The sequence below is a fragment of the Dermacentor andersoni genome, chromosome 4 (assembly GCF_023375885.2).
Source record: "Dermacentor andersoni chromosome 4, qqDerAnde1_hic_scaffold, whole genome shotgun sequence".
NCBI classification, from domain to species: domain Eukaryota; kingdom Metazoa; phylum Arthropoda; class Arachnida; order Ixodida; family Ixodidae; genus Dermacentor; species Dermacentor andersoni.
In genome coordinates this window covers 205926005-205953435 of record NC_092817.1, presented here as the reverse complement: position 1 = coordinate 205953435, position 27431 = coordinate 205926005, and the positions used below count along the sequence as shown (strand labels likewise).

At 47.2% G+C, this 27431-nt stretch overlaps 1 protein-coding gene across 1 annotated transcript; it reads left to right on the top strand.

Moving 5' to 3' along the window:
* The first annotated feature begins 1499 nt into the window (after positions 1–1499).
* LOC129386683 (neprilysin-1-like) lies at positions 1500–27431 on the top strand. Its single transcript, XM_055074800.2, has 2 exons — positions 1500–3856; positions 26986–27431. The coding sequence occupies exons 1-2, from the start codon at positions 1689–1691 to the stop codon at positions 27314–27316; spliced, it is 2499 nt and encodes an 832-aa protein (XP_054930775.1). The 5' UTR covers positions 1500–1688; the 3' UTR covers positions 27317–27431.

Here is a 27431-nt window from a genome sequence, read left to right as displayed (position 1 = left end):
TACGACGTCATGCTACCTTGTCCGACTGCCATAGAATCTAATGGGGACGCTCCCGACTAAGCCGCGGGGATTTTCACGTCACCGCTTTCGTTACGCCCGGCTTGGCAATAGAAATGACGTCATAAAGCAGAGTGCACAGGCCTGCTACCTAGGAGGCGCTAGTTTAGTTCATTGTGTAAGACACTCGGCTTCTGAGCGTGGGGTCGTATGTTCGGAGCAACTACCACCAACGTTTTCTTTTGCTTGCGAATTTATTCTGTTTTTTTTTTACACATTCATTTCTTCATAGCGATTACCGAAGCGTAGTGAGAACGCAGGTGAAATCGTGTGCGGTAAGGAACGCGTGGTTAACGCATGCGTGCGAGAGCGAGGCTGGCGTGGCGTCGCGGCGATGCCCTCTACTCTCAGGCAACACCTGGCGCGCTCGCTCTGCATGCAGGTCTTTCTCCCTTACGCCCGGTCTGCTCTGTCGAGGCGCGTTCGTGACCTGGCGTCGCAGCCAATGGGAACTTGGATGCCATTTTCAGACGACAGACGCGGGCGTTTTCGCTCAATGGGCCATTTGATGCTTTCGGATGAAAAAAGAAGAAACAAGAATAGTATGCCAGAAGCAGTCAGACTAAACTGAAACGAAATGAGAAAAGAGGTAATAATGAAGCGAAGAATAAAGACCTTATGATAGGGTAGAATTCGCAGTATAAGTTTTACTGAAATCATTAGTGCAGAGAGGCGAGATTAAAGTTACACAAAGTGAGAATGGTAGTGATCCCGTATCGCTAAAGAAGGACACAGCGCAACAAAAATTAATGTGACTATAGCACAGTGTCGAGGCTTTAAATGATAGTATTGTCAGAGTATTTAACAACATTACAATCCTGTAAATTGGAGCTTCGAGTGACCTCCTTCTTTTGTTATAATGTCATCGGCAAGATCAGTAGGAAGAAAAGCAGTAGGAAAGGAGTTTGAAGGTGTATAATAGACAGAAGTGGAGTGATTGTGATGCCATATATCGTGACTGATTGGTTGACTGTGGAAAGGGTGTAGTGTATCACATTTCCCTGTCCTACGGGAAGTGATAGATTGCAGATACTGGGGGTATTTAAATAACGGATTAAATCAATACAGACCTTCCTTGAAATGGCGACCGTCATCTAATCTGTGCATACATTACACAGAATGTAAGTACAAACCGTTACTAAAAGAAACCAAGGTGCGTTCAACATAGAAACATAACATAGCGAGGGAGATTGCTGAAGCAGTTCTCATTGATAATCCCGGAAATATGTGCGTGGCGAGGCGAGCGGTGAGTCTGCATGAACTAGAAATTGATTATTGAACGACTAATCATTCTCATTCTCATTTTGTGCAACTTTAATCTACGTCTCTCTACACTAATCATTTCAATGAAATTTATACTGCGAATTCTCCATTAATGAGGTCTTTTCTTTGCCGCGTTAATACCTCTTTTCTAATTTTGTTTTAATTTCTTATGGCTGCTCTTAGCACACATTCTTTCTTTAAATGCGAAAGCATCAAATGACCCATTAAGCTGCTACATGTGCTTATGACAGGGTATATATTTTGCATGTTGTTCAAAATAAGCCATTGTTGCTAGTCTGCGTTCGTACGTGTTTTCTATTTCGACCTTGTTCGTTTGCGCCATTCTTCCTTGAGTATCAATTACCAACATGCCCAACGGTCAATACTTCCAGAAAGTTATTGCACCCTTTCTTTCCTACTTTTTTTCATTCTTCCTTTGTTTCTTCATTTTTTTTTATTTGGTACTGCGCAGCAATGTTGCGTCGACGTCCCGAGGCAGCGAGCACTGGTCACGAGCAAAGAAGAAGAAGAGCGAGAGGATGCTGTCCGCCTCGGAGGAGTCGCTGTTCCGCTCCATCGAGAAGCGGGCCAAAGACCCTCCAGGCCACGTGTACCGCTACCACCCGGTCGACCTGGTCATCCTGCTCGCATTCGTCATCTCCGTGCTGCTTGTCTTCGTCGGCTTCTATTACTTCGAGATACGCTTCCCGCTAGGCGGCATCTTCTGGCACGGCGTCACCGAGGAAGCCGGCAACGCCACCGACAGCGCCAACGAGACCACCACCGCGGAGCCCCCGACCAACGCCACCGAGGAGACCACGGCAGCCCAGCCAAAGATGCTTCGCCAGCTGGGTGACCGGATGTCGCCTCGCGTGGAGCGTAGCGTCGAGCGACCGGTCTGCGACGACCGCAGCTGCAAGGCACTGGCGCGGTATGTGCGCGAGTCGCTCAAGCCGTCGGCCGACCCGTGCGGCAACTTCTACGAGTTCGTGTGCGGCCAGTGGTCGCTGCGAGACTCGCTGCGCCCGGGTGAGGCAATCGTCACCGAGGACACTCTCCGGGCAAAGGCCATCGAAGAACTGCTGGTGGCGAAGCTGAAAGAACGAACCGCGCGCCTTCGGACGGACGGCACTGGAGATGACGACTCCGTGCTCGAGGAGCTCCAAGACGAGTCGCAACGGTGGATGCTCAAGGCGTTCGCAAACTGCCGTTCCGGCGTAAAGACTTCCCGAAAAGCCTTCCGCAACATTTTAGAACACCAGGGCCTGGGAGGATTTCCGTTCCATCGAGACCCATCAAAGACTGCCGAAATAGCTGGCCGCGTGGCCAGAGCGTCTGCAGTGTCGCCGTTCGTGAGGGTGTCTCTCGACCAGGACATCAGAGAGGGTCGGCACGTCGTGAGGCTGTCGCCATCCGAGCAGCTGTTGTTTAAGGACTTTTGGACTGTGAGCAACAGCCACGAGAAGTGGTACAGTTCTGCTGTTGCCAAGGCAGCCTCGGGCGTGCCACTACCGACGCTGTTCAACGTCGAGAAAAAGCTGAGTGAGCTCGCTGCAGGCTCTACCGGTGAGCCTCTGCTGCTCAAATTGTCAGATTTGAACAGCTTCCACAAGTGGAACTGGAAGGAGTTTCTGAGGGCTCTCTTTGACGGAGTGGCCAATGTGACCCGGACAACGTACGTCCGCATGGAAACCGAGACGTTCGCGAAAGGCCTGGCGTCACTCCTGCGGGCTTTTCGAACAAAGGACATCGCTAACTTCCTTGGATACAAAGTGTACCTCAAGCACGCACCTTTGCTAGAGAAGATGCGCCAGCTAGCCACCATCTCTACTGCGACGCATCCAGGTTGGAATGAGTCACTCACCAGGGAGGTGACATGCCTGCGCATGCTTACAAACATCGAGCCTTTCATACTCATGTTCCTGCACTGGGACGTCTTCAAAGCCTCTATGGAGCCGTCAGTCGTCGAAAACATAGTGCAGAACGCCAAGAACACCATCCTCAACTTTGTCGAAGGTCTGTCGTGGCTCCAGCCTGCGTTCAAGAACGCCTACGAGGACAGGCTCCAGAACACGACGTGCAAGTACCTGGTGCCCTTCTGGCTTACCAACGAGGACAAGAGGCTGCGCTATGCGCGCACTGTGGCGGACCACGTTCACTACTCGGGCATCAACACCTTCGAACCGGTCATCCAGGCGGTGGAGAGGAACCGGCTCAAGTCCATCGACGACTCCGGCTTTGATGTCTCGTGGGAGAGCCGGCCCACGGAGACGGATCCCGTGTGGGCGAGTGAGGACACGCTCGAGTTCCCCATGGGCCTGTTCAGTCGCGCCTACGAGGGTGACGCATTTTGGCTCTATCATCTGCCGCGCGCCGGCGTAAAGGTGGTGGCTGCACTGCTGGCAGCGCTCATTGAAACAGCCAAGGTGTCCGACCGGGCCGTCTACAGGCGGCTGCTACGCGCCAAGGAGTGCCTCGATGACCACTACATGCGCATGCCCGAGAGGCAGACTCCCGAGCAGCTATCGTCGACGAGGTGAGCGACGCCTCGCCCCAGCCTTCTGGTCCGTAGTCTGAAGCAGTAGAAGCCCACGTAATGCCTAGAGCTCAGCTTGGCGTATATAAAGGGTCTTCGCCGGTAAACTAACAGCAGCTTTTGCAAAAAAATTGATGAACAGGCGGTTAACGCACTTTGGCGGACGCAATTTTCGCAAAACAATTACAGTAATCAAAGGCATAATCAGCAAAAAACTGTTTGTTGTCACGATTACCGCATAAGGTTATATTTGTAACGACAAGAAATCAAGGCTATAAAATGTGTAGAAAATTGTGTCCGCCAACGCGCTTATACCACATATGCAAGCAGATTTTGCGCATCTAGCATATTGTTTTGATAAAATTACTGTTGGCTTAACTTTTAAGATCCTGAATAATGACGTATGCCATGGCTACATCGAGTAGGTACGATGCATTCGCAAAGCAGGCGTCGGGGCAATAACGACACAGTTATTGTCGCTGAAAATGGTACAAACATACGCAAGTGACCTCGTTGGAGGCGCCTCAATATTTACGCGTCACGCCAAGAACATGTCTGATGTATATCGAATGGGCCTACCGCTTTAATGAAGGAGAAAGTTGAAATGCTTATCGGAACTGCAGGTGAGAATATGAATAACGAAGTAAGCACATACACTGCACAAAGAACTGAATGGTTTTATGAGTGAGAAAAAAGGGATCCGAGGGACTCGATTTTCTATTACGATTTAGCACTGCTTTGCGTTTTGCATGCGCGTTTTCATGTTTTGCTAAACAAGTTGATCATTTTGTCAGACGTTGGCCTCATGCACTGATCACAGCAACATTGATCGCTAATGGACCATTTGAATAGCAACGTGAAGAGGTGACCTCTCGCTCCCTTTCTTTTTTGTATTTCCCGTGGAGACTCAAAAATTTCACCACGAATCGCAACACTTAGCAGGCGCTTCACTACGCCGCAAAGGCTGCTGGTAGGAACCTCAATAGCCGCTTATACCAGAGTGCCTCGCAACCACGTCTTATGTTTCCTGTCGCCTAGATCGCGTAGCCGATGTCACAGACTTGAAGCTTCACTTGAGAAACACATAATCATTGTAGACCACTAAAGTGTTCTTTCTAAATCCTACTTTCGATAGTTTAGCGGTACGAAGTTGACGCAGGAAAAAGGGAAATGAGGAATGGAAAACCCACACACACACAAATATCTGTCTGTCTGTGCTCTTACGCCGACCAAAGGACACAAGTCGTCTACCAGCTTGGGCCACTTGGTATGTCCTCGCGGTGGTGATGCCGTCATGGATGTTGAGTCGTCGTTATTCCAGCTTCATAAATTGCTTCTCGTCATGTCGTTGTCCTGAACCATCGAGGTGGTTCGAACGTCGTGATTTTAACTTCATCACCCGACTCTTGTTATGCTGTCGTCACCATGCGATGTTACCTCCGTCATACAGCCTTCACCGTTCCATGGACGTCAATCCTTCGTAACCATTGTGGTGTAATTATGATGTCATTCAGTCGTGATTACGCTGCCGTATTGAGCCATCGTCGTTATCGTGTCGTCTTCAAACAACCGCCATGACATATCCGCAGTCATACCGTCTTCATCACGCCATCTTGGTCGTGCAATCGTCGTCATCTTTCGACCCTCCCCATGACGTCGTCGCCACGGCATCGTCGTCATAGCGACTTCGTGATACAGTCGTCGTTACGCCGTGGTCGTCATGCACTCGTCTTCATTCTATTCTCTTCCTACCGTTGTCATGCCTTCGTAGTCATTGCGTCATGATGCAGCCGCAGTCCTGCATTGTTGTCATACAACCATCGGGATGCCGTCGTGTTCGTCCCGTCATCGTTATTCTAGCTTCAACATCCGACTCGCGTCATATACTGGTCGTCGCGTTGTAGCGAAGTGACGCAGCCGTTCGATATCTGACGCATCAGCTCACCAGGGAGACGAAAATGAAGGGGGACGAGCTCTGGCAAGGCAAGTCCAAATCCGCAGGTACGACGACGAGAGGTAGCATTCCACTAGGTTTATTCACTTGGTATTTACCTTAAGTTTACACTGCACAAACTTATCTACAAACAGAACGATGTCATACCCGTCGTCGTCGGCCTACCTGACCGGCCTGGTCTCTCGTGGCGAAGTTGCGCCGTCCGCTGCTGTCTCCTTGCTCTCCCCAAAACTGCCCAAACTATTCCTTAAATAAGTTTCCGCAGCATCTAAGCGACCTGCGGACTGGCGGGAGGCGCAGGCTTCTCCACCAATGCATTATGCCGTTACTCCGACCAATCAGGCAGGCCGACAGCATCCAATAAGCGCCGGAATTTAAGGGGCCAAAAAATGGTCGCGCCAACACTCCGTATACAAAAGCACTTTGACCATAACTAATCAGCTTCTGACGCCCCAGATGGCCGAGCGTGGGAACAGGGCGCGACACGTGCATGCAGTGACGTCAGGTGCGGCGGCGGCGGGGGCCGGGCCGCAGCACATGACCACGGTGCCGTCGCTGTTATTTCTGTGCAAAGGCTTCCGCCGCGTCGAGGACTCGCGGAAAGAAAGCAAAGGGGCTCGCAGTATATTCTTTTCGTGACAGCGTCATCGTTGTTACGCCATTGTGCTGTTGTCATTACGCAGTCGTTTTACCATCGTCATACCTTCAGTCGCGTCACCTTATTGCCGTCATTCCGTCTTTGTCGTGCCGTCTTCTTCGGCATATGACGTCATTTCTTATTCGTCATTGTGTCGTAATTGTGCTGCCATCATTCAATCGCGAATATGTATTGCTGCTGTCGTGTCATCGTCTTCATTAAGGCATCGTCAGGCAGTCGCTATCTAGCATCAGTTGTCATATCGTTGTCGCCGTGCCATCCTCATTCACGCTTTGTCATACGGTCGTCGTCATACCGTTGTCGTCACATCATTGTCTTCATATACTCGTCGTCACCTAATTGTCCTCACGTCGTTGTCGTCATGCTATCGAGATCGTATCAGCCTCATTATCAAAGAATGGTCATCTCAATGCCATAACGCCGTTGTTGTCATACCGGCTTTGTCGTTCCAATGACGCCATTCCTTCTTCCTAATTCTAGAATTGACAGTGGGTCGGTGTCATGCCGTCGTCGGCATGCCGCCATGCTCATGGGCCACCTTGGAAATTGAGTGCCATGGCAACATTCGACGATGCCGGGTTATGTCACCTGTAGCCACATTAACAGAAGGCCCACGATGAGAACTACAGATAGTAAATAAACCTGACTTCTGAAATATGTTGCGTCGCTATACTGCTCGAATGCTAATCGCATTGCCATCAACACTCTTCCTCGTGAGATGACTTCTGCCGTAACAATTTTACCAAAGTTACCTATGCTTGTTAAGTTGCTAGGCCACATCTCTTCGATGCCTTTTTCCACTAATACGCTTACTTTCTACTACAATAAACTTATTTTGCCACTGAGTAGTTAAGGCTCCCATCAGTGTAAAAACCTTGCACTTCTCAAAAATTTCTTTACGATCCTGGATTTTTGAACATCTTGACATTCCATTACAACGTGCTCGTCATTTGCGGAGTTTTTCGCCTCACCGTGTTTACGTATTTACTCCGGTATATTTCAATGCCAAAGCATTACATGCCCCATTACACGAAAATGCAGCGTTTTTGTCGGAGGCGTGTCTGAAAGATGGTACGAAAAATGGCCGACGGTGCGGAGAGTAAAAACACGTCGAAAGATGCTCGGATTCACGTCAAATTAGTGAGCCAGGTTTCTGTAAACAATGTAAATTGATGGCTTCGTAAAGAAAACTAGGGAAATGTAGGTCCTAATGTGAATCAAACCCGGGCCTCCGGGGTTCGAGACGAGCACGCTTCCTCGACGCCACGGCGGCTCCATGGTTGAGGTGGAGTTGAGCCTGGTGCGCGCGCCATTGCACACGTCACGTCGCTGCCTGCGGCGCGCCACTTGCTCTTGGGATCTCGTGGGTGCTGTGTCTTCTGCGATGCACTCGGAAGCGTCTACCTCAGCGGCAGCTGTGAAGCGTGGTCGCTCACGGAAGCACGCCGGAGAAGACGAAGGAAGGCGACATAATCACGACATGCCTACCATTAGCCACAAAATAAAATTCCCGGTTCTGCAGCAGAATGGTACGATTGTTTGCAGCCTGTGGCCGACGTATACGCGAACGCAAACACCGATTCAGCAGAAAAAGCTTTAATGCATGTCGAACACAGCAACCGAAAATATTTCAGCTAAGCGATTGTAATGCTTTCGCATTCCCACACGTGGGCAGTCTTAAGTGTCTCTGATGATTTTTTTTTTTGTTCTCATGCAAACAGCTCAGTCTTCAAACAGTAAGCTGCTTCCTCTAGTGTTTTCGTACATATGTTCTCTTTCAATTTCTTGCTTGCCGTCTTCATAAATCTCGGGGCACATTTTGGTTTCCGTGCTATACGTCCAATTTACCGTGTTTGTTCTCGTGCCTTTCTTTTTGATGACTCCGGGTTGTCTACTTGTACCTCTAATTACGCTATATGTTTGTGCCACACTGTTTCACCTCCTTGCATGCTATGTGTCCATGCTTATTAAATTGAGATGTTTGTAAACTTTAGCCTGCCATTTCCTTTCATCTATCTGCCTGAATCCTTCCTCTAAACTACTCAGGCTCTGCGTCATACGCGCGCATTCTGCGCCAATTGCCACAAAAATAATCCGACACTCGTCGGACCAGTGCGGCCCCAGAAACGTCAATTAATACGTTCGCTCCGCTAGCACTCGGGTGAATGCTCATATAGTTTAGATCGTGTACTACCCTCGCCTGACAAGCGTCTGTCGACCGGGCATGGTTCAGCAAGCACGAGCATCTTTGCGCCCCAACCTCATTAAAGCGCTGCTGGGAATCAAACCGGCCACTCGGCAGCAGACCGCCGCGCCCACAAAGCCACCGCCGTGGCTGCGGGCTCTGTTATCATTAATACACGCCGGCCTCAATTTACGGGTGCACAACCGGTGAGGTGACATTCACGGCGAGCGACCTTGGACTCTATCGAGGAGATCCTCATCCATAGAGAAAGAAGCCACCGTCGCAATACTTCAATCATATGCGTACGCGCTGGTTGCGCGTAGTTTGCGCACTAGTACACATTCCCTAAGACATTTCCTTGACATATTTAAATATAAACTCCTTTTTGTTCAGCGTTTGAGTCCTAGCGCAAGCTGCATATGCACACTTATTAAATCGCACAGCTCTTATCCCCTTCAGTCACGGTGTCCGCATTTGTAAATGCGACTTTTTTCCATTTCTGTGCAGTGGTAACAAAGAATAGAGCACAGACATTAAGCTTAGGTTAAATTTAACACTTCCCCAACCGAAATTACTGCCATGTAACTTCTGAGTGTTATGTATCGTTACAGAGTACCGCTTTGGTGAAGGCACTACCGTGTCTTACGTGACGTTTTTACGTGAACCTCGAAATATTTGTTTTTTATTTTTCGAAATGCTTGCCGCCAATAAATAACTTGTGCATGTAATTGAATGAAACGTAGCATGACTGACCTTACAAAATTCAAATATATAGTTACTCTTTAATTATGATGCACCATAATAAAATGCGCGAAGAGTCATTCTGCGACCTTGATTTGTTTTCAGTGGAGTCTCAAGCATGCTGGCATAAAATTATCTGTGTTTCACACATGTTCGGGACTGAAGGGGTTAATAACCGGACGTATTATTGGAAGTAAGCAGCTGGTGCGCCATCGCGGAGTCACGACTAGAGCTGTGCGCCGTGTCGGTTTCGACCGGCGGCGGCGTGGAAACCAAAACCACAAATTTTAATGTTTCGCTACATGCCTCTTTGCTAAACTTGTTGAAATTCTGGCCTTTTCATACTAAAGGCTATGAGGACCCAATGCAGACGTGTTGAAAGTGAGATAAATAAATAAATAAAAAAAAACGTTTTGTCAGTCTTTTGCCCTTCAGCCGACATATTTAAAAAATATGGGTACATATCTAACAGCGTCTATGTTGAGTGTGTTTGTACATTCCTTTCTCCACGAATATGCAGAGCCTTGCTGTTGCGTCGTGGTAGCAGTTGTTTTCTTCTTGGCTATGTATCGGTTTATAGGAGACATTTTTCCATTGAGCAAAGAGTCAGTGAATTCGTCTAGAATTGCTGAGCCAGCATGGACGCACGTGACACTCTCTAGATACGTTAACCTTGCTTCCGCTTGTTCTGGATGAGATTGTCTTCATACAATATCCTTTACGTAAAAAACAAAAACAAAAAAAAGACAGACCTCTCCAACACCAAAGTTTGCTTGGTTCAGCCCTTAAGCTCTCAACCAATCGGCAGGTGATATGACGCACATTCCCGACTGGACAATACCTGACCTGACTTGTTCTGAATAATAATCACCCTTTGCTTATGTAACTTTCCTTACGACGTCCTTTTTCCCAGAAGAAAAAAGAATCGAAATACCTTCTTTTTTTCTGAAGCAGGTTAAAATTTTTCGCAAAAATGTTATGATGCGGTAGAAAACAAATTTGCTCAATTTGTTAACTAATGATTAGCACGTTGAATGAAGGAAATCTGCATTAGTAAAAAGGTAGGAATTGCTCGGATGCACAATTGTTTTCGAAAAAGATAAGAGTTCCTTTTTAACCTGCACGTCGAAACTGTTTCACAGTTCGATGCAGCTATCGGTATCAACTGAATTCAATTTTGTATATGAATGCTACAAAGGAACAGCCCTATGCAGTATATTTTATGTATAGAAATGTAGAAAAACTTCTTCGAATTAAACGGCTGGAATAATGCGAAAGCTCCCAACCACCATCGGGGCAAGAAATTTATGTCTTGCTACTTGTTACATCTCTCGCGTTGATGGCGCTATCAGAGATATCGCCGATTCTACCCGCAACTACAGTGCCCAAGACAACCAGGCCGTGATTCAGACGGTCAGAGGCTGCTGTTTCTCCTCGTTGCCCCATATTGCGCTTTTGAAGGAGAAATTTCGGAATGCCACGTTACGCTCGCTTGTGACGACACGCATGCGCAGACACGTGGAGAGCAGCGTTACTTTTGTTTCTATCGTGTTGTTCATTGTTCCTGTGCCAGATATGATTCTGTCCTTGAGGCAGGCAAATGAATTAAGCAACACAACGCAATATCTCAAACGAAGCGGGGCTGATTAAAAAAAAAATAAGTGTCTATTCCTATTTCAATGGCGTGCCGATCTCGCCGACAGGAAGCATCGGCGGCGGCGAGCCGACGGATCGACCCACACCCCTATTTATGATGTCGAAAAGAGAAGGACGTTGCTGCCGAGACAATCCAAAGCTGTTGGCCATCTAAGCGCATTGGTCCGCCGCATTGTGCCGGCCTGTTGCCGTGTGCTAACTTAGGACGTAGCGGTATTCAGGTTATGTGCTGTATTATGGAGTAACCACTATAATCGCCCTTCACGTTTTCGCACATACGGCTGTCTGAAAGGGGAACAAGAAAGCGCCAAAGGCTGAGACCTCTAGGTTACGATCGCCGAAACAGATAAATAGTGAGAGCATTTCGCGCTCACGCTGCGCTTCAGACGCATGCGCAGTAGCGAGTGTGCCATCGTTAAAAATTAAATTATGGGGTTTTACGTGCCAAAACCACTTGCTGATTATGAGGCACGCCGTAGTGGAGGACTCCGGAAATTTCGACCACCTGGGGTTCTTTAACGTGCACCTAAATCTAAGTACACGGGTGTTGTCGCATTTCGCCCCCATGTTGTCGCATTTCGCCCCGCCGTGGCCGGGATTCGATCCCGCGACTTCGTGCTCAGCAGCACAACACCATAGCCACTGAGCAACCATGGCGGGTTGTGCCATCGTTTAGTGCGTACGCTACAACGTAGCGTATGTCTTCGTTCGCTTTATACGGGCAGGGTGATGCAGCTTATAGCACGGAAATACCGTCCCTCACGAGCGTCCTAGGTAAACAAACAATGAAGCGCACCAAGCTGAACAAACAAACAAATATAGACAGCCAAGGAAACTAACTAAAATGAGACTAAATCCCGTATTCAGAAATGCATCCTTACTTGAAGCCCATGCTTGACTTGATTTAAATGACGCCTGTCGTGAGCGCACCAAAAGAAATGCAATGACCGTCTTGGAGGCGTTCGCATCAGGCGTCATCTGTATCAAGTCAAGCATGATCTTCAAGACAAGATGCATTTCTGAATACGGGGGTTAGGGTCTCGCGCTGATCGTTCGTCGCCAACGACAGTGAAATAGTTACTGCCGAGCATATAATGGGCAGACCAAAAAGGCACCAAACACCTGAAGAAGTCGCACGGGAGCACGCGACATATGTTAACATCTGGAGCGCCTATTTTGACTGGCATTGAGACAAATAAAAGAGAACGCGTAAAAGAAGTGTAAAGATTATGGAGAAGCTGATGACTCATGCCATTTCCTTGGTCTTTTCTCCCCCGTGTATTCTCGCGCTGGCAGTCATAACGATAGTAAGTACCAAATGCTCAAACTTACATTCTGAATGGCGATGCTTCAGTAAAAAGAGTGCTTAAAGCAACGCCTGGTTGTATTTTCTATTACTTCGTTATCTGCAGATCGCAACTATTGTGGACATTAGAGTACGGGGAAGACCTGGGTAGAAGAAGAATGTACCAACACCATACGCAGTCTACTGAAGTAAATTGCACAGTAAATACATGATACAGATACTGATACATATCTCCATCTCTCCACGCGGCACACTTCCAATATGACATGAGTGGACGTGGGGCAAAATGTTGCTTTGTGTAGCTTGAAAACCGCGCTGTGCCCCAGACGTCAGATCCGATGTCAGATGCCAGATCAGACGTCATCAGGACATGGGTAAGTATTATGCACAAATTACACTGTAAGAACACCAACAAGCATTAAAAGACGGTGATTTAAGTTTGGTGAATGAAACTCGCGTTCATCGATGAAAAACAAACAGAATAGAAAAAATTATGGCACCACCTCGAGCGGCCAGTCGCGAGGCATTATTGCGTGTATTTGCGAGCTTCTTTTACGCTCGGATAAACACTTTTATGTAACACGTATTGAGCAACAGAAAGCTGCAGCGGGGGTTTTCACGTTGTTCTACAATTTTCCCATTGACACATTTTATCTAATTATAATATTTGAGAAGTTCATTAATTAGGACTAATTATGTAAATAGGCGGAATGAAAAAAAAAATACTCCGAGTATCTCCAAGCGACGCAAAAAACATTACCTTGGTTCACGTAATAAGTACGCATTGAGACAAGGTTCCTTCAAATAGCGCGCGCCAGCCGTCTCCGGCGCCCGTTCGCGGCTACATGCGTAAGAGAGCAGCAGTGAAGCGGGCAACACGTGATCGCAAGGCACGTGCGAAAGGAGCGACGTGTCATCAGCGCGGGACACTAGGGAAGAAGAAGAGAAAGTGTGTGGATGTCTTGCTAAAAAACTGTGTTCGTCGGAGCGAGACTCTCAGCTGCTTGACGGGTTCATGTTCGGCCAACGTACACTAATAAAAAAACTACAGAAATTCTGAGGAATGTCTACTAAAGCTTAAGCATTGTTTGGTTCGGCTGCGACTTCGTTTTTGCTTAGTGTTGCTTACTTGCCTTTCCTAGCTCATGCACGTCTACCCAAGGCCATTCCAGTCGCAAAGAATGCTTAGAATTGAGTAGACAGCTGACCGGTTTCCTCGCCGCATCCAACCCTTTCCATGCAATTGTACCAATTGAGCCGGAAGCTAGGCACGAGCGCGCCTCGACGGAGCAGAGCGGTCGAAAGCGAACAGCAGCTACCGCCGCAGCGTGGGAGGCGTTGCGGGAGGGGAGAGTGGATCGCCGCGTTGCCATGGCACCCTCGCTGTCGCTCTCGAAAGCTGTTGGTTGGCCCACTCCGAAATTTGGCCGACTAAGTTGGCCCACTCCCAAATTTAAGTTGGCCCATCTCCAAATTTAAAGTTGGCCACCCACTAATTGAAGTGGTCCTACCACGAAATGCTACTTGGCCTACTCCCAGATTTAAAGTTGTTCCACCCCCAAATTTTCGTGCCACTGCTTACGCGTTCGCCGCCGTCTTCAACAGCTGGCTGGTTCTATCTTGAAAGCGATCGTCTTACGCGAAAAAGGAAGGGTGGACAGTTTTCTCGTTGCGTCGCTGTTCAAGAAGGTCTAGTAATCTCATCGCGCGGCATCGCCCAGAAGTCTTTCCTGTCGTCAGAATGAAACCATACTACGACAGAAAATAACTGCTTCCGCCTGCACGCATTGCGAATGACAGCCTGGAAACCACCACCTTCTTTATGAGCATCGGGACGATGCACTCTTGGAAGGGGGACAATGACGCCCTTCAAATCAAGCGCGCGAGCGCTCTCCTGCGCCCATTCACGGCTACGTGCGTAAGAGAGCAGCAGTGAAGCGGGCAACAAGTGATCGCAAGGCACGTGCGATCGGAGCAACGTGTGATCAGCGCGGCGCACGAGGAGAGGAGGCGGGTGGAACGAGAAGAATGTGTACGTTGGAGTGGGGACACTCACTTGGCTGTTCGTCGGGCACAAGTTGGCCCAACGTAAACAAATAAAATGTCTTTATACTCAACTGTGTGTTACAATATATACAGCGCTAAAGATGTTTAGATGAAATCTCTGCGCAAGACAGACAGTGGGGCACAAGGGAAGAAGGCGGATGGCATCGCGCCGCATGTTCGACGCCTCCACGTCTCCCCTCTGCAACATTAGTCGCGGAGCTGAAGCAAATACTCGGAAACTGTGGCTGCACCTCACTTGGTTGTCGCTGATTGATAATGTCGTCCCCTGAAGCAAAGGTCGAACGAAGGACGCCGCTGCGGTGGCACTAATAAAGGATCTGTTGGGTATCCGTGTGAGTTTCCGTTATATGTTTGTTTCAGATGATAAAACCACCGACGTTAAGTATAATCAAAAATACCATTCATTACTTGCACGGACATAACAGTCGTATGTAACGAAACATAATATTATGACCTTCTGCGACATCTGATCACCCGAATATGCTGGAAATCACTCGTGATCTATGAAAGAGTTTCTGAATGCACGAATGTGAACTATATACGTATAGTTGTGAAAACAGTGCTTTCATTTGAAGAAGGGTAAAAATAAGGACACCGACCACTGAATGAATACAAGAAAAGACGTTTCCTGGTATCGTCTACGGGATTCCATGTGAAGACTGCGACTGCGTATATATCGGCGAGACAGGCAATTTCGAACAGCGGTTGAAGCAGCATGTCAACGATGTCAAAAAAAAAAAAGTCGCCTCAAACGCCTTGGCAGAGCATGCTGATCTAATCCAAATGACAGATAGCACCCTCAACCGGAATGACGGAACCCTCCCCCCCATCTACACGCGCTGCTTACGTCATATTTTACAGCCATATTAACATTGTATCGCACGTCCTTGATTTCATTGTGAACAAGTCTCCCGTCAGAGGAGCCGAAACGTCTTTTCTTGTATTCATGCAGTGGTCGGTGTCCTTATTTTTACCCTTGTTCATGATGGCTCCCGACCAGACGGGCTTCCGTCAAAACCTCGATTTCAGTGCTTTAATTTACGAGAGAAAAAATCTGGGGTGGAATTCACTAAGCTGGGCTCTTCTTACGCATTCTCTTAGCGAAAACGTTCTTACGCTAAGAGTGCCACCGAAGTGGCAGCGCAGGTAACTTACGACAACGTATGAGAGCGAGGAGGAAGCAAAGCTCGGATTGAACGACAAGGAATGAAAGAAGCGTGGTTACCCGATATCGTGATATCACATCGTGTGCCTGACGTTGAGGCTATGCTCTTACGACAAACCACTGCGCGCCTGACATCGCGAACTTGTGTTTCCGGGCGTCTGCTGCATTCCCGACAGGCGCGACCGTGCTCGCCCGTTCACCTTGCGGCCAAAGCAATGGTCGTGCCCCTAGTAAAAACTGCACTAAACGTGTTTCTTCTGATGCTAGCGCCGCAAAAGGAAACAAAAGGGAAAACTGCCAATAAATAGTACACAACGAGGACATATAGGTGCACGCCGCGTCTGAAAAGGCTTTAGTATCAACAGTAGGTACACAACTTCCCATGTTTCTACAACTAAAAAAAAAAAACTACGCGCATTCTAGTTCCTTCTTGTCACAAAGATCACAGGAAGCCACATTCAGACACCTTGTGCACGCCCTCTTCAAAACCGCATGTATTGCCTTTCCTGTGGAGCGCTAAAGATGGCCAGTATAATTTTGTTATCACGCCTGCTAATTATAGGCATCGATCACTAGTTTCTTTTAGCTAAACAAGTGGTGACGAAAGCAACGAATTTTATTTTCGGCTCTACTGCCTTAAAGTTGAAATGTGTCAAAGTTGAAATAGTCTGAGACACGGCTTGCCCTGTGACCTGTGACCAGAAATTTGGTTTACCTAGCAGGGAAAAGTACGAACGCTATAATGGCTATCATGTGCCAGCTAATCGAGGTATAAACCCGTGAAGTGCTTCAACAAAACTCGTTTCGTTTCGCACCTACAGAAGCAATGAATACTGATAGATTTTTAAGGAGAAGGAGGTGAAAAATTTGGCGCGGAGACAGTGCATGGAAAACGACGCACGATTGTCTTATGTCGCGTGGCACTGCAAAGTCAATGGAAACGATGCATAAGCACCAATAAACGGCGGGTATTTTTTCTGCTCTTGACGATTATTCAGAAAGCATTTCGGAGTAGCTATAGGCGTGCGAGCATGGCGGCAACATCGCCCGAAAAGCTGTCGAGGTGGCCGCATTCCGACAAAGGCGAAGTGCTCAAAAGTGCACACTGAAATTTCGGAGCACAGTCACAAATCATACGTTGGTGACGTCGAGGCTTGGAGCGAGATGCCTTGAACTACGGTGGTTCATCATAGACCAAGTGGTAGCTATAGTTATTAGCAGCCATACTGATAAGTCAGTGTCACGAAAACAGGAAGAGCACTTCTATGAATTTACCAGCTTCATGAGAACACATATTCAAGAGCACCAGAACAGTGCACACCAATGCGCGCAAAGCACAAGGCCATTCTAAATTCAAAATGCTTTCAGATGCAACAGGCCCAAGACGTCGATACTGTTCCACCGACGCATTTTATTACTCCATAGCCGTCAATGCAAATATAGTACGGGGCCAAGGTGTAGGTAGGGGTATCGAAGTGGTAATAAACGCTATTCTGTAATCACTCAAATGCGGCATCGCAGTACGACGTGAAACTCGGTCCAAAATTAACACAGCCTGATGATCACGGAAGGATTTTGGATGTTATAAAACATGCGAAGCCGAAGCTATCACAGAAGGAGAGTAGAAGTGCTGGCGACTTGGCGATACATGTGCTGTAGCAGAACGTATACATGGCATTTCCGCATAAATGAAACAATCCTTGAGTTGTCTGCCGAACGCTAAAACCACCACAGCTTTGGTGTGAAGATCATTTAGGCTTTCAGTACCAGCGATACAATGTGCACGTACAACCTTAAATACGCACAAATGTCGCAGCTTCATCCAAACGCATGGAACCAAGTGATCGAACTGTACGCTACCCGTACAGAACACGCTGAGACAGCACAATGACAGCGACACAAATGCTTCCATCTTGCTGACGGAGTCTGTTTTGGTGGCTGTGATCAGCGTCCCGTACGCTTCACATTGTGAGAGTACGCCTGAAAGCGTTTGCAACTCCGTCAGTCCAGGTCGACATCGCCGTCGTTAACATTTCCACGCGGCCACGTCGACTGAAATACTGCGCAGCAGGCACGGAGCACCGTAAGACGATCGCCATATGGAACGACGCATTCACAAATGCCTTTGAAGGCTTTCTTAGGTGAGAGGAGGAAAAGATGTAGTGAACATCACACGGTGCAGCTAAAAGACTGGAGTGACGTCATTTTACTAAGGACTGATCTTGGTGTGGGTTATAGAATCAGCATTTTGAGCCAATCATAAGGCGACGTTGGCTGTCGTGTGCTCTCACTTCTGTCGTCTTCTCTTCCTGTGGACTGCCGCAAGTTTTGCGCTTGCAAAACAAAAATGTAGCGGTGCCTTTAGCGGCGCTCTATGTACACAACGAAAGCAAATGTGCGAATGATTCCGTGGAATGCGCTAATACTTAGCGAAAAGAACGTGCCTCCGATGGTACGCGTCACTGTCATTATTTATATACGCGAATGAACGAGAAAAAGGGGGCCCGAAGGTCCCGTGCCGCCATCGTGTGATGGTCACATGCAATGAAGGATAGCTGAGCGTAAGGAAATTTTTGTTGGTCTAATTCAAGCGTAGAAATTATGAGGAAAACGGAAGTGAACGAAAATACAACTTACCCACTGTGTAAGCCGATGAAGAATGCGCGTGCGTGCGTACTTTCGCTCAATCCGCTCAAGATCTGAAAGCTCACTATATTCGTAGGACTCGCCTGTGTACGCTTAAACAACCGTATATGCGCATTTCCAGCACGTCCCCAAATAAATAAGGTGTAGAAAGAGGTGGATATTATATGTCTCTGGCAAACGCGTGTAAGTGCGCCGATATGAAGTGATACCCTATTGAGTGTATTTTCTTTTTTTACACCGAACGGCACGTTTGGACCAATGAATGGCTGGCGTCATGTCTAATTCAATGTATTGGATTGCAAGCCGCTTTCCTACGTAACCCTACTTACCTAATACACGTTGCTTCATGGCGACATTAATCTTTGTAGCGCAATGGGATCGAGTGACCTAAACCAATCCTACAGGTGCTGTCCACTCGAAAATTGTTATCCATACAGAGAAGTGCTTTTACGCTTTCCTTTAGTACGACTGAGTGCAAGAGAACTCATGCGACGGTGATTCGTCCCTTTCATGAGCTGTATTTTATTTCACAGCAAAACACTTATTCTAACAGTCCACGTGATTTTCATATCACTGGTAGTACGAAATTTTATTCGCCACTAAATTTTTTCGTATGTCATCGCAGTGACGTCCCGTTTCGAATCATAGGCAGGATTGCCGTGCGTCCTATGGGTACCTTCCCTCGCTCAATAAGGTGAAGCTTGAGCGGAACCGTGGGCACAGACACTACAGTGACGAATTAGCGCTGAATTGAAACAATCAGCAAGCTAATAGAAACTGGGCTAACAGCACGCATATCGGTAGCAAGCTGTCCACCAGCTACAACGTTTGACAATTAACGACACCTAGGTGCTTTGTCATTATTTCATCTCACAGAGAAAAGCGTAGCCTCCCCCCTCCCCCCCTCAAATGCGCGTGAAAAAATAATCATCCGCAGCCCTATCAGTGTGGGCAAGCTTTAACTCGTATAAAACATTGCAGGCGCGCCCAAAATAGATAAATGGGAAATTTGATGGTTGTCGTCGGCGGCCACTCCACTTCTACTTGGTGCCACCCAATAGAGTGTCATGAACGTATGAAACAGCCGGCTATTGTGCGCATACAGAAATACAGCCTATCAGGCATTCGGCAGAAGCACGCATCACAGCAATAACTTTACTGCCTTTCACAGCAGTGACCGCCCAATACCATTATATGCTGTTAAGAACGGCCCAGCTGAGGTGCAAGTTTTACCAGCTGGTTGCGACAGCGGCGTCCACTTTCTAGGGACGCCATCGTTACGCTCTAGCCTCGTCGCCGTTGTGACTGAATGCGTTCGGCGGGCCAACTATTCTTACGGAACCCACCAACGTCGACCTGTTCTGCTATGAGCGGGGGAGTTGCCGCGGGAACGTCTACGAAGGCCCCTTCCCACGCGCCCTCCAAGACGTAAGACAATGGGCACCCGGCCGCGCGGCGGGGGTCAGCTCGGGGAATAAAAGGCACCTTTTCTGACACAAGCCCCGAGTTCTACGAAGTCCGTCTGACGTCGGCTCTGGGCCGTGAACCTCGCGCAAGGAAGTGTGTGTGTGTGTGTGTTTGTGTAAACCGTCCCGCAGAGAGGCGGCTTGTTTACAATGCCTGGACGAACGTTTCCGTCACCTTGGGATCGAGGGGGGACCGAATGTTTATAAACCGCTGGTGTGCGGCTGCTCAGTTCACTTTCTGAAGCAGTCATGTTAGACTGATGTACTTTCTCTCGCAGTAATGCTAGACTGATGAACTGCATGTAGATACTGTAAATAAACCCATATTCCTCGTTCTCGATGAGAAGCAGTCCTTCCCTTCATCAACGTCCTCAGCGTGGATAAGTTGGACGACGGCATGGGCTAGCTACCTTCTAATTCATGCCCGACTCCAATGTTGACAACGGGTTACGAGCGATGGGATTGAGCCCCCAATCGTAACAACGCTAAAACTGCTCATACATTTGGGCGGACAAGTCAGAGCGCGGCACAAAAACTATAAGCACTCGCCATTCTCGGCTGTCAGTTGTGGCCTCTGGCCAATCGGCCAGCAAGCTCCTACGCTTACCCACGTTAGCTCGAGCAGCGCAGGTAGACATACTTAGGTTCGTAAGACTGCTATCCACCTTTCGTAGAAATTTCTTCTTAAGTCGCCAGTCACGACGGCTTTTTAGGTTTTTCGAGTCGACTTACGCTTACTATTGGCGCAAGTTCTGAATTTCGCACCTGCACTACCATTACATACATGCCTTTTTTTTAGACTACTCCGTTCGCCTTTGCAGCATTGCAAGCTTGCTGACCTTGCGAACAGTTTTCGCCTTGTGATACGTCTTTTTTTCGCAAGATATTTCTCACGCCGAAATTTATTCGTAAGTTCTTTAGTGAATTCCGCCTCTGGTTCTTGTCCGCTGGTATAGAAATTTGTTCACAAAAGCGAAAATGATGGTTTCAGCTTCGGATAAGAGCACAGTGGGCATTTAAAATTACAAATAAGTAGCGCAATTTCGTCATCATGCCTGTTATGAAATCCTCCCTCTTATTCGGTGCCTCTTCTGACGCTCATAGAACCGAAATGTTTGCTACGCTGAATTTTGTTGTTTCTGAAACACTTGTACGAGTTCATCGCGCACGTTAAAAGAAGCCAGATGGTCGAAATTCATCCGTAGTTGCCCATTACGGCATGCCTCATAATCAGATCGAGAATGTGGCACGTGCTACGGAATATTAATTTTTAGTTCAATGTCATGATGAAGTGCCAATACGATAGGAAATAAATAAATATTTTCATAAGTTGTGCAACCTTTTTAGTAAACCGTTGGAAAGTTGATTAACTTTACAAAGCGAGAGCAAATGCATTTATCGCGCTAGAACCACGGATTAAATACGCAGACTGGAGCCCTGCATGCCTTCTGATCCAAGCCATTCATATCGGGAAAATGCTAGCTTGCAATCTTTTTCTAGAAACAAGTTTTAAAAAATACCTAATCGAGAACACTAATTGATTAAGCGCCATTATCAACTCAGAAGTTACAGTCGCTAATTGTTGCCAGCTATTATATTAATGTTAATATTTACACACTGTGGGAACGTTGAATAACGAGGCAGTGTAAAAAATCACCGCCCCTTCCAGTCCGTGGAGATGGTCGAACAGCGAAGCTGTGTTAGCTACACCGAGCGTTGCACCAGGCATGTGAGACTTCGCAAGCAGTTGATATTGTAGATGGTTTGTTTCACCATTCTTTCCCCTCATTTTCACTTTTGCGAGCTTGCGTGGTGAGCATGCTTTAGGAGCGCTTTTTTTTCGGTTCTCTTAGTGTGTGCGTGCGTGCGTGCGTGCGTGCGTGCGTGTGTGTGTGTGTGTGTGTGTGTGTGTGTGTGTGTGTGTGTGTGTGTGTTTGTGTGTGTTGCGTGTTTCACTGCGAACTCGCGCTGACGATCGCGGTAGGCAGCTTCTTCCTCAGGAGTACGCATTACTCGCGGTCTTCCCACACCTGTAGCTGGGATTGAATGTGCGGAAACACTAATCCAAAAGCGCCGTATATCGGCGCTGCAACCGTTTTGACGATTGGTTAAATTGGTTTGACTATCGACGTGGCTGACGCAAGAAGTGCCGCCAGCCACGCGCTTCAAGTATCGCATTTCAAGCGCTGGGCGCTGTTCTTTGGCCGCAGAACGCCAGAATTTGTTTCTTTCGCGGCGAGGTGGAATCAATCGTAGATAAATTCGATGCCGATATGGCTCGATCGCCGAAAACGCACCGTGTGACAACCGCATAAGATTCGCGTAAAAGATAGCATTCTCACGGGGGAAAGGGTCACTCCAGCCCTTTCCCCCTATGGAGCTCTTCTTTTCCTCAGCCGCTAGGTCAGACCCTGTTTAGCAAATTCCGACAACGACGGCAAATAGTCCGCGTAAACAGCTGCTTTGTAAAACTGTAAATCACGAGTGTAACTCTGGCCGGACTCGAGCGGCATTCAAAGCACAATGGTAGCGGCGGGCACAGTGTTCGGTCATCGAAATCTGACCTCCTGGGTCAAGTACGTCGCCTACTTATAGATGACACATCGTGCATTCGAGCGTGATCATTGCTACTCACATACCCTCCAGTATGTACACCACTGTTCCCATTGAGCACGCAATCTGGGCCAGTATTTTGGGACGATCACGTTCGGCGATACTATCATTTTCGCGTGAAGTAGTACGCAGCGCGTTGGATGATACGAGCGGTTTTGCTCAACCAGCCAATCAGCTCAACCGGTTTTCGTCAGGCAGCTAATCAGCGTGCACTGGAAAAGCGATCGCCCGAGATAGCGTCTTCTAATTAGACAAAATTATTTCGCTACCCGCTGTGGTGCTGCGTTCGAGGTCGCGAGATTGATTGTGGTCGCGGCGACGGCAGTCCGATTGGAGCGCGAAGCAAAACCGCTCGTGTACTGCGCATGGGGTGGACGTTAAAGAAACCCAAGGGCTCGAAATTAATCCAGAGTCCCAAACTACGACGTGCCTCATATGAAATCCTGGGTGTTGTATTCTTCTTTATTGTTTCAGTTTCGTTTCTTTCAGTGTACATATCGTCATCGTCATTTTTTTCATTCATTTCATTTATTGATACTGTCAACCCAACTTTGGGCTATTACAGGAGTGGTAGGTCACAATACAAGCAAAAATATATTTACACGATAAAGAAAAAGTACATTTTGGGGAATGCACTGATAGTAGCACCATGGCAAATACAACATGTAATACAATACCCAGGTGTACAGTATAACCATTAGGCCGAGTTATGGTACGCGTACACATGTGCTTTTGATATATTCAAGAAAATTACGTAAATATGACGTCCTTACTATTGAGTCTGATAATAGATTCCATTGTTGTATTGCTCTCGGAAAGAAGCTGTATTTAAAACAATCATTGCGAGTAATTGGAGGAGGGATATACATACTGTGGCGATGACGAAAATAGTTACTAGAAGAGAAGTGAAAATAGTCATCTTTATCAATTTTAAGATGGCCACGAATAATAGGCAAAAGAAACTTCAGGCGGTCATACTCAGTTCTAGACTCTAGAGAAGGAAGTTCAGCAAGTTCACATAACTGGGTAGGAGAGTGGGAACGACGATATTTGTTAAATATAAACCAGGCAGCAAGCCGCTGAATTTTATCCAGCTTAGACTGATTAGATGAAGTGTATGGGTCCCACACAATTTTTGCATACTCCATAACTGGTCGAATCAAAGTTTTATATGCCAGGCATTTTACTTCAGGGGTAGCATTGTACAGATTTCTTCTAAGCGACCACAAGGCTTTCTGGGCCTTGGTAGATACGTAATCAACGTGTTCATTCCAACGCAAATCCGAGGTAAGCTTTAAACCCAAGTATTTAAATGTTGGCACTCTTTTTGACGCGACACCTTCAATGGAATAATCGTAATCAATAATACTTTGTTTTCTAGTGATAGACATGTAAACCGTTTTGTCAGAGTTCAGAACCATTTGCCAGCTGTCACACCAGTTCTTTTACCTTTTGCAAATTTGAATTTAAATCCGTCTGATCGGCAGGTGGTTCCATACAGTTATATAATACGCAATCATCTGCGAAGAGTCTGATGGGAACTGTAATGTCGTGCGGCATGTCATTGATAAATGTTAAAAAAATAAATAATAAAAATAATAGGGGGCCTAATACACTTCCTTAGGGTACTCCAGACTCTACAGGCGAAAAAGAAGACCGGTATCCCTCACATGCCACAAATTAGTCTCTATGGCTTAGGTAGGACGAAAATGATTCAGATAAGCGAGGGTTTTTGAATATAGTTCAAATTTTTAATAGCAACTTTGGGTGCGACACCTTATCGAAAGCCTTGGCCAGATCTAAGAATAATATGTCTGTTTGGCCTCGGTTATTTATTGTACATGTGAGGTCGTGAACAGTCTCTATTAGTTGAGCCACTGTATAGAGAGTCCCTGACGGAACCCGTGTTGGCATTTGTTTAGGATATGGTAGTTGTCAAGGTAGACCAACAGTTGCTTAGATATGATATCTTGAAGTAGTTTCGAACAAGTGCTAGTAAGGGGGATGGGCCTATAATTTTTAACGTCTGATTTGCTGCCACTTTTATGAATTGGGATAACTTTAGCACGCTTCCATGCGCTGGGAAAGGAACACTGGTTAATAGATGCCTGAACAATTACAGTTAGAAACTTAGAAACCCACTCTGCGTACCTTTGTAAAAATTTATTAGAAATTCCGTCAGGCCCCGTACTTTTTTTAGTGTTCGTGTGGAGTAAGAGGTTAAGTACACCCTGTTCGTCAATTTTTATATCTTGTAAAGGCGGCCTTTAAGATTCATCTGTAAAATCGGGCAGGAAGCCGTTATCGCGTGTGAAAACTGACGAGAAGAAAGAGTTGAAATCCTGTGCCTTCTTTAGAGCGCTATCTCCAGTTTCATGCGAACGAGAAGCAGCTGGGGGGTTAATATATCGCCAAAACTTTCCTGGGGCATTTTTCATGAAAGATTGTAATGTGGCATTATAGAATCTATTTTTAGATGCTTTGATTAGCCCTTTTAATTCGTGACTCATACTAGAAATGCAGCTTTCGTGAATTGGCTGGTAATTCTTTGAAGCCTTTCGCTTCCGTTTTAGCTTTCTTTTTGCATGAATTATCTCTCTGGTTATCCAGAGATTTTTTCGCTTAGTTGTTTTTAAACGCTTTGGGACAAAGCTTTCCACGCAGTGCTCGACCATGTTTGAGAAGAAATTCCATAGCTCATCCACGCTTGCGCCAGAGTGGACAAGACCTAGGAACTTATCTAACGAGACTTCGAGGTAATCTAAAATAGGTACATCATCGGCCAATGCAAAATTCAAGAACGGTATTTTTGATGCACGGAAGAGTTTGCGCACAGACAAATTTAAAGACGTCACTACCATTTTATGGTCCGAAATACCGTCCTCGATGTCACAGCTCATAATAAAAGAACATAGGCGATTTGAAACGAAAACAAGATCTAAAATCGTTCAAGTTTCCGCGCCCACTCTTGTGAAGCCAGACACAATTTGAGTCAGGTTATAATTAAATGCAATATTTAATAACTGATCTGAACTCCGTACTTTGGTTGCTCCTGAAGAATTCGATTCCCAATCAATTCCAACCAAATTAGGATCTCCCGCAAGGCATATGTTGTCATCTGGATGCATGTGCAAGTTCAGAAAGGCTTCCAAGTTTTCTAGTACTTCTATAGGGGAGTTGGGAGGCCGGTACACACCACCGATTAGCAAATTACGGTCATTCGAGGTAGTTTTAATCCACACTGTTTCGAGATTGCTTGGATAATTAAGTACCGTAAAAGGAATGTCGCTTTTCAGAATTATAGCTGCCCCACCCCCTCTAGTGCGCCGATCCTTTCTTATTATGGAATATCCGAGCGGCGTTACTTCGACATCAGTCACATCCGGGTTCAGCTATATTTCTGTTATTACCATTACATCTGGACCGTGCTCTATTACAATGCTTTCTAGGCTATCTTGTTTGTTAAGTACACTCTTTGCATTCAGGTTAATGATCTTAAAACTTGCAGATTGATTTTGGTCGAGTCAGTCGGCACCCGAAGCCGAACGAAGCGCGGCCGCAGGGGCCTGGTGCTCGTATCGGCAGCTGTTAACCTCATCCCAGGCGTAGAGTACATTGTCAACCTTTATCTTGTCAAAAGCCCATGTCACCTTGGCTCCGGTTTTCCTCGCCTCAGTTGTCGACCTCCACAAGCTTTTCCGAGCAGTAGCAACTCTTTTAGCACGCTGAACGGGAAGTCCTTTAATTTTGAGCAGCTATTAAATATTTTAGATTTTTCCCTGAAGTCCCCTACTCGTAGTATCACTGGTCGACATGTTCCTGGGACCTTCTTGCCCAACCGATGAATTCTTTCGATAGAGTTAAGTTTTTGTTTTAAAATGTTTCCAAACACATCGTCATTAACCTTTCGCAGGAGTATTATGTTTCATATTCACACCATATTCAAACATATTCTATATGTTTTGCTATATAAGTGGCTTTACTGTGACGAATAAAAGGAAATGTACATACTGCGCATGCGTGGTCCAGTGTCATGCGTCTGGTCTGAGACAGACACCACAGTGGGTTTGCTATGTAAACTACCAGCATTTTATTAATTTACGCGTGTATCCTTGCGGCTGTACAATCGGCAACATTCTTGAAGTTTCGATAGATGTAGGCGCGTCTTGGCACCGAATGATAACGTTGTAAGTGTGCTTAGCCGGTGAAAAACCCTTGCAGCAGTGTTTAGCACATGCAAAGCGGTGCATGTGCTGCATGCACATGGTGCATGCAAAGTACATGCACGTGGTGCATGCAAAGTGCAAAGAAAAATAAAAACAATGTGCGCACGTCAATGCCCCCTTTCTAAAAGGCGCTAACCTGATGCTGCAAACAGAAAATTAAAGGGGAAAAATGTGCACGCAGCAACTTTGCGTGACCGTCCAAGCTGCGTGATTTGGTGCGGGTGGCGTATATACGAAGCACGAAAAGAGACGCATTCGTTGTTTTTAGTAAGCTACCAATGCACCAAATCCAATGTGGAGTAGAAGCTGTCCAGTTGAGTGCCGACATCGATGGGAAATCATAAATAAATGCGTGATCAATAAGAGGTGCCGCTGTTTAGGTGTGTGCTCGCTTAAATGTGCAGTTTGGCGCGGGACCTCTTCAACTTGTCGCAAATGTTGTGCAGGGCGCTGGGGAACGAGGCCCTGGAGAACATGGCGCTACCGCTGGCCCTCTCCCTCTACCGGTCGTACGTGGATCCTCAGAGCGGTGTGGCGCTCGAAGGGCTGCGAGCCTACAGCCCGGATCAGCTGTTCTTCATCAACTACGCCCTGGGCCGCTGCGAGGCGGTCGACTCGCGCTACGCCTGGCAGCGGCTGCGCTACGGCACGTCGCCGCCGGCCGCGTATAGGGTGAACGGGCCGCTCCGCAACTTCGCCGGCTTCGCCCAGGCGTTCGGTTGCCCGCTTGGCTCGTACATGAACCCGAAGAGAAAGTGCGACGTCTGGAAGGGCTAGTGCTTGACGTAGCGCTCGTCCTAGGTGGCTGTGCCGCGGTACCGCAGCTTGTTGACTCGCCGTGTGCTGCTTTTTTTTTATGTCATGTGCAAACAAGCGTTCCTTCCTGTTGAGT

Excerpts from the sequence above, each read along its gene's own strand:
- LOC129386683 (XM_055074800.2), top strand. The coding sequence starts at position 1,689 with ATGCCCAACGGTCAATACTTCCAGAAAGTTATTGCACCCTTTCTTTCC. Across the intron at positions 3,857-26,985 it reads GAGCAGCTATCGTCGACGAG|GGCGCTGGGGAACGAGGCCC; the intron begins GTGAGCGACGCC and ends AATGTTGTGCAG.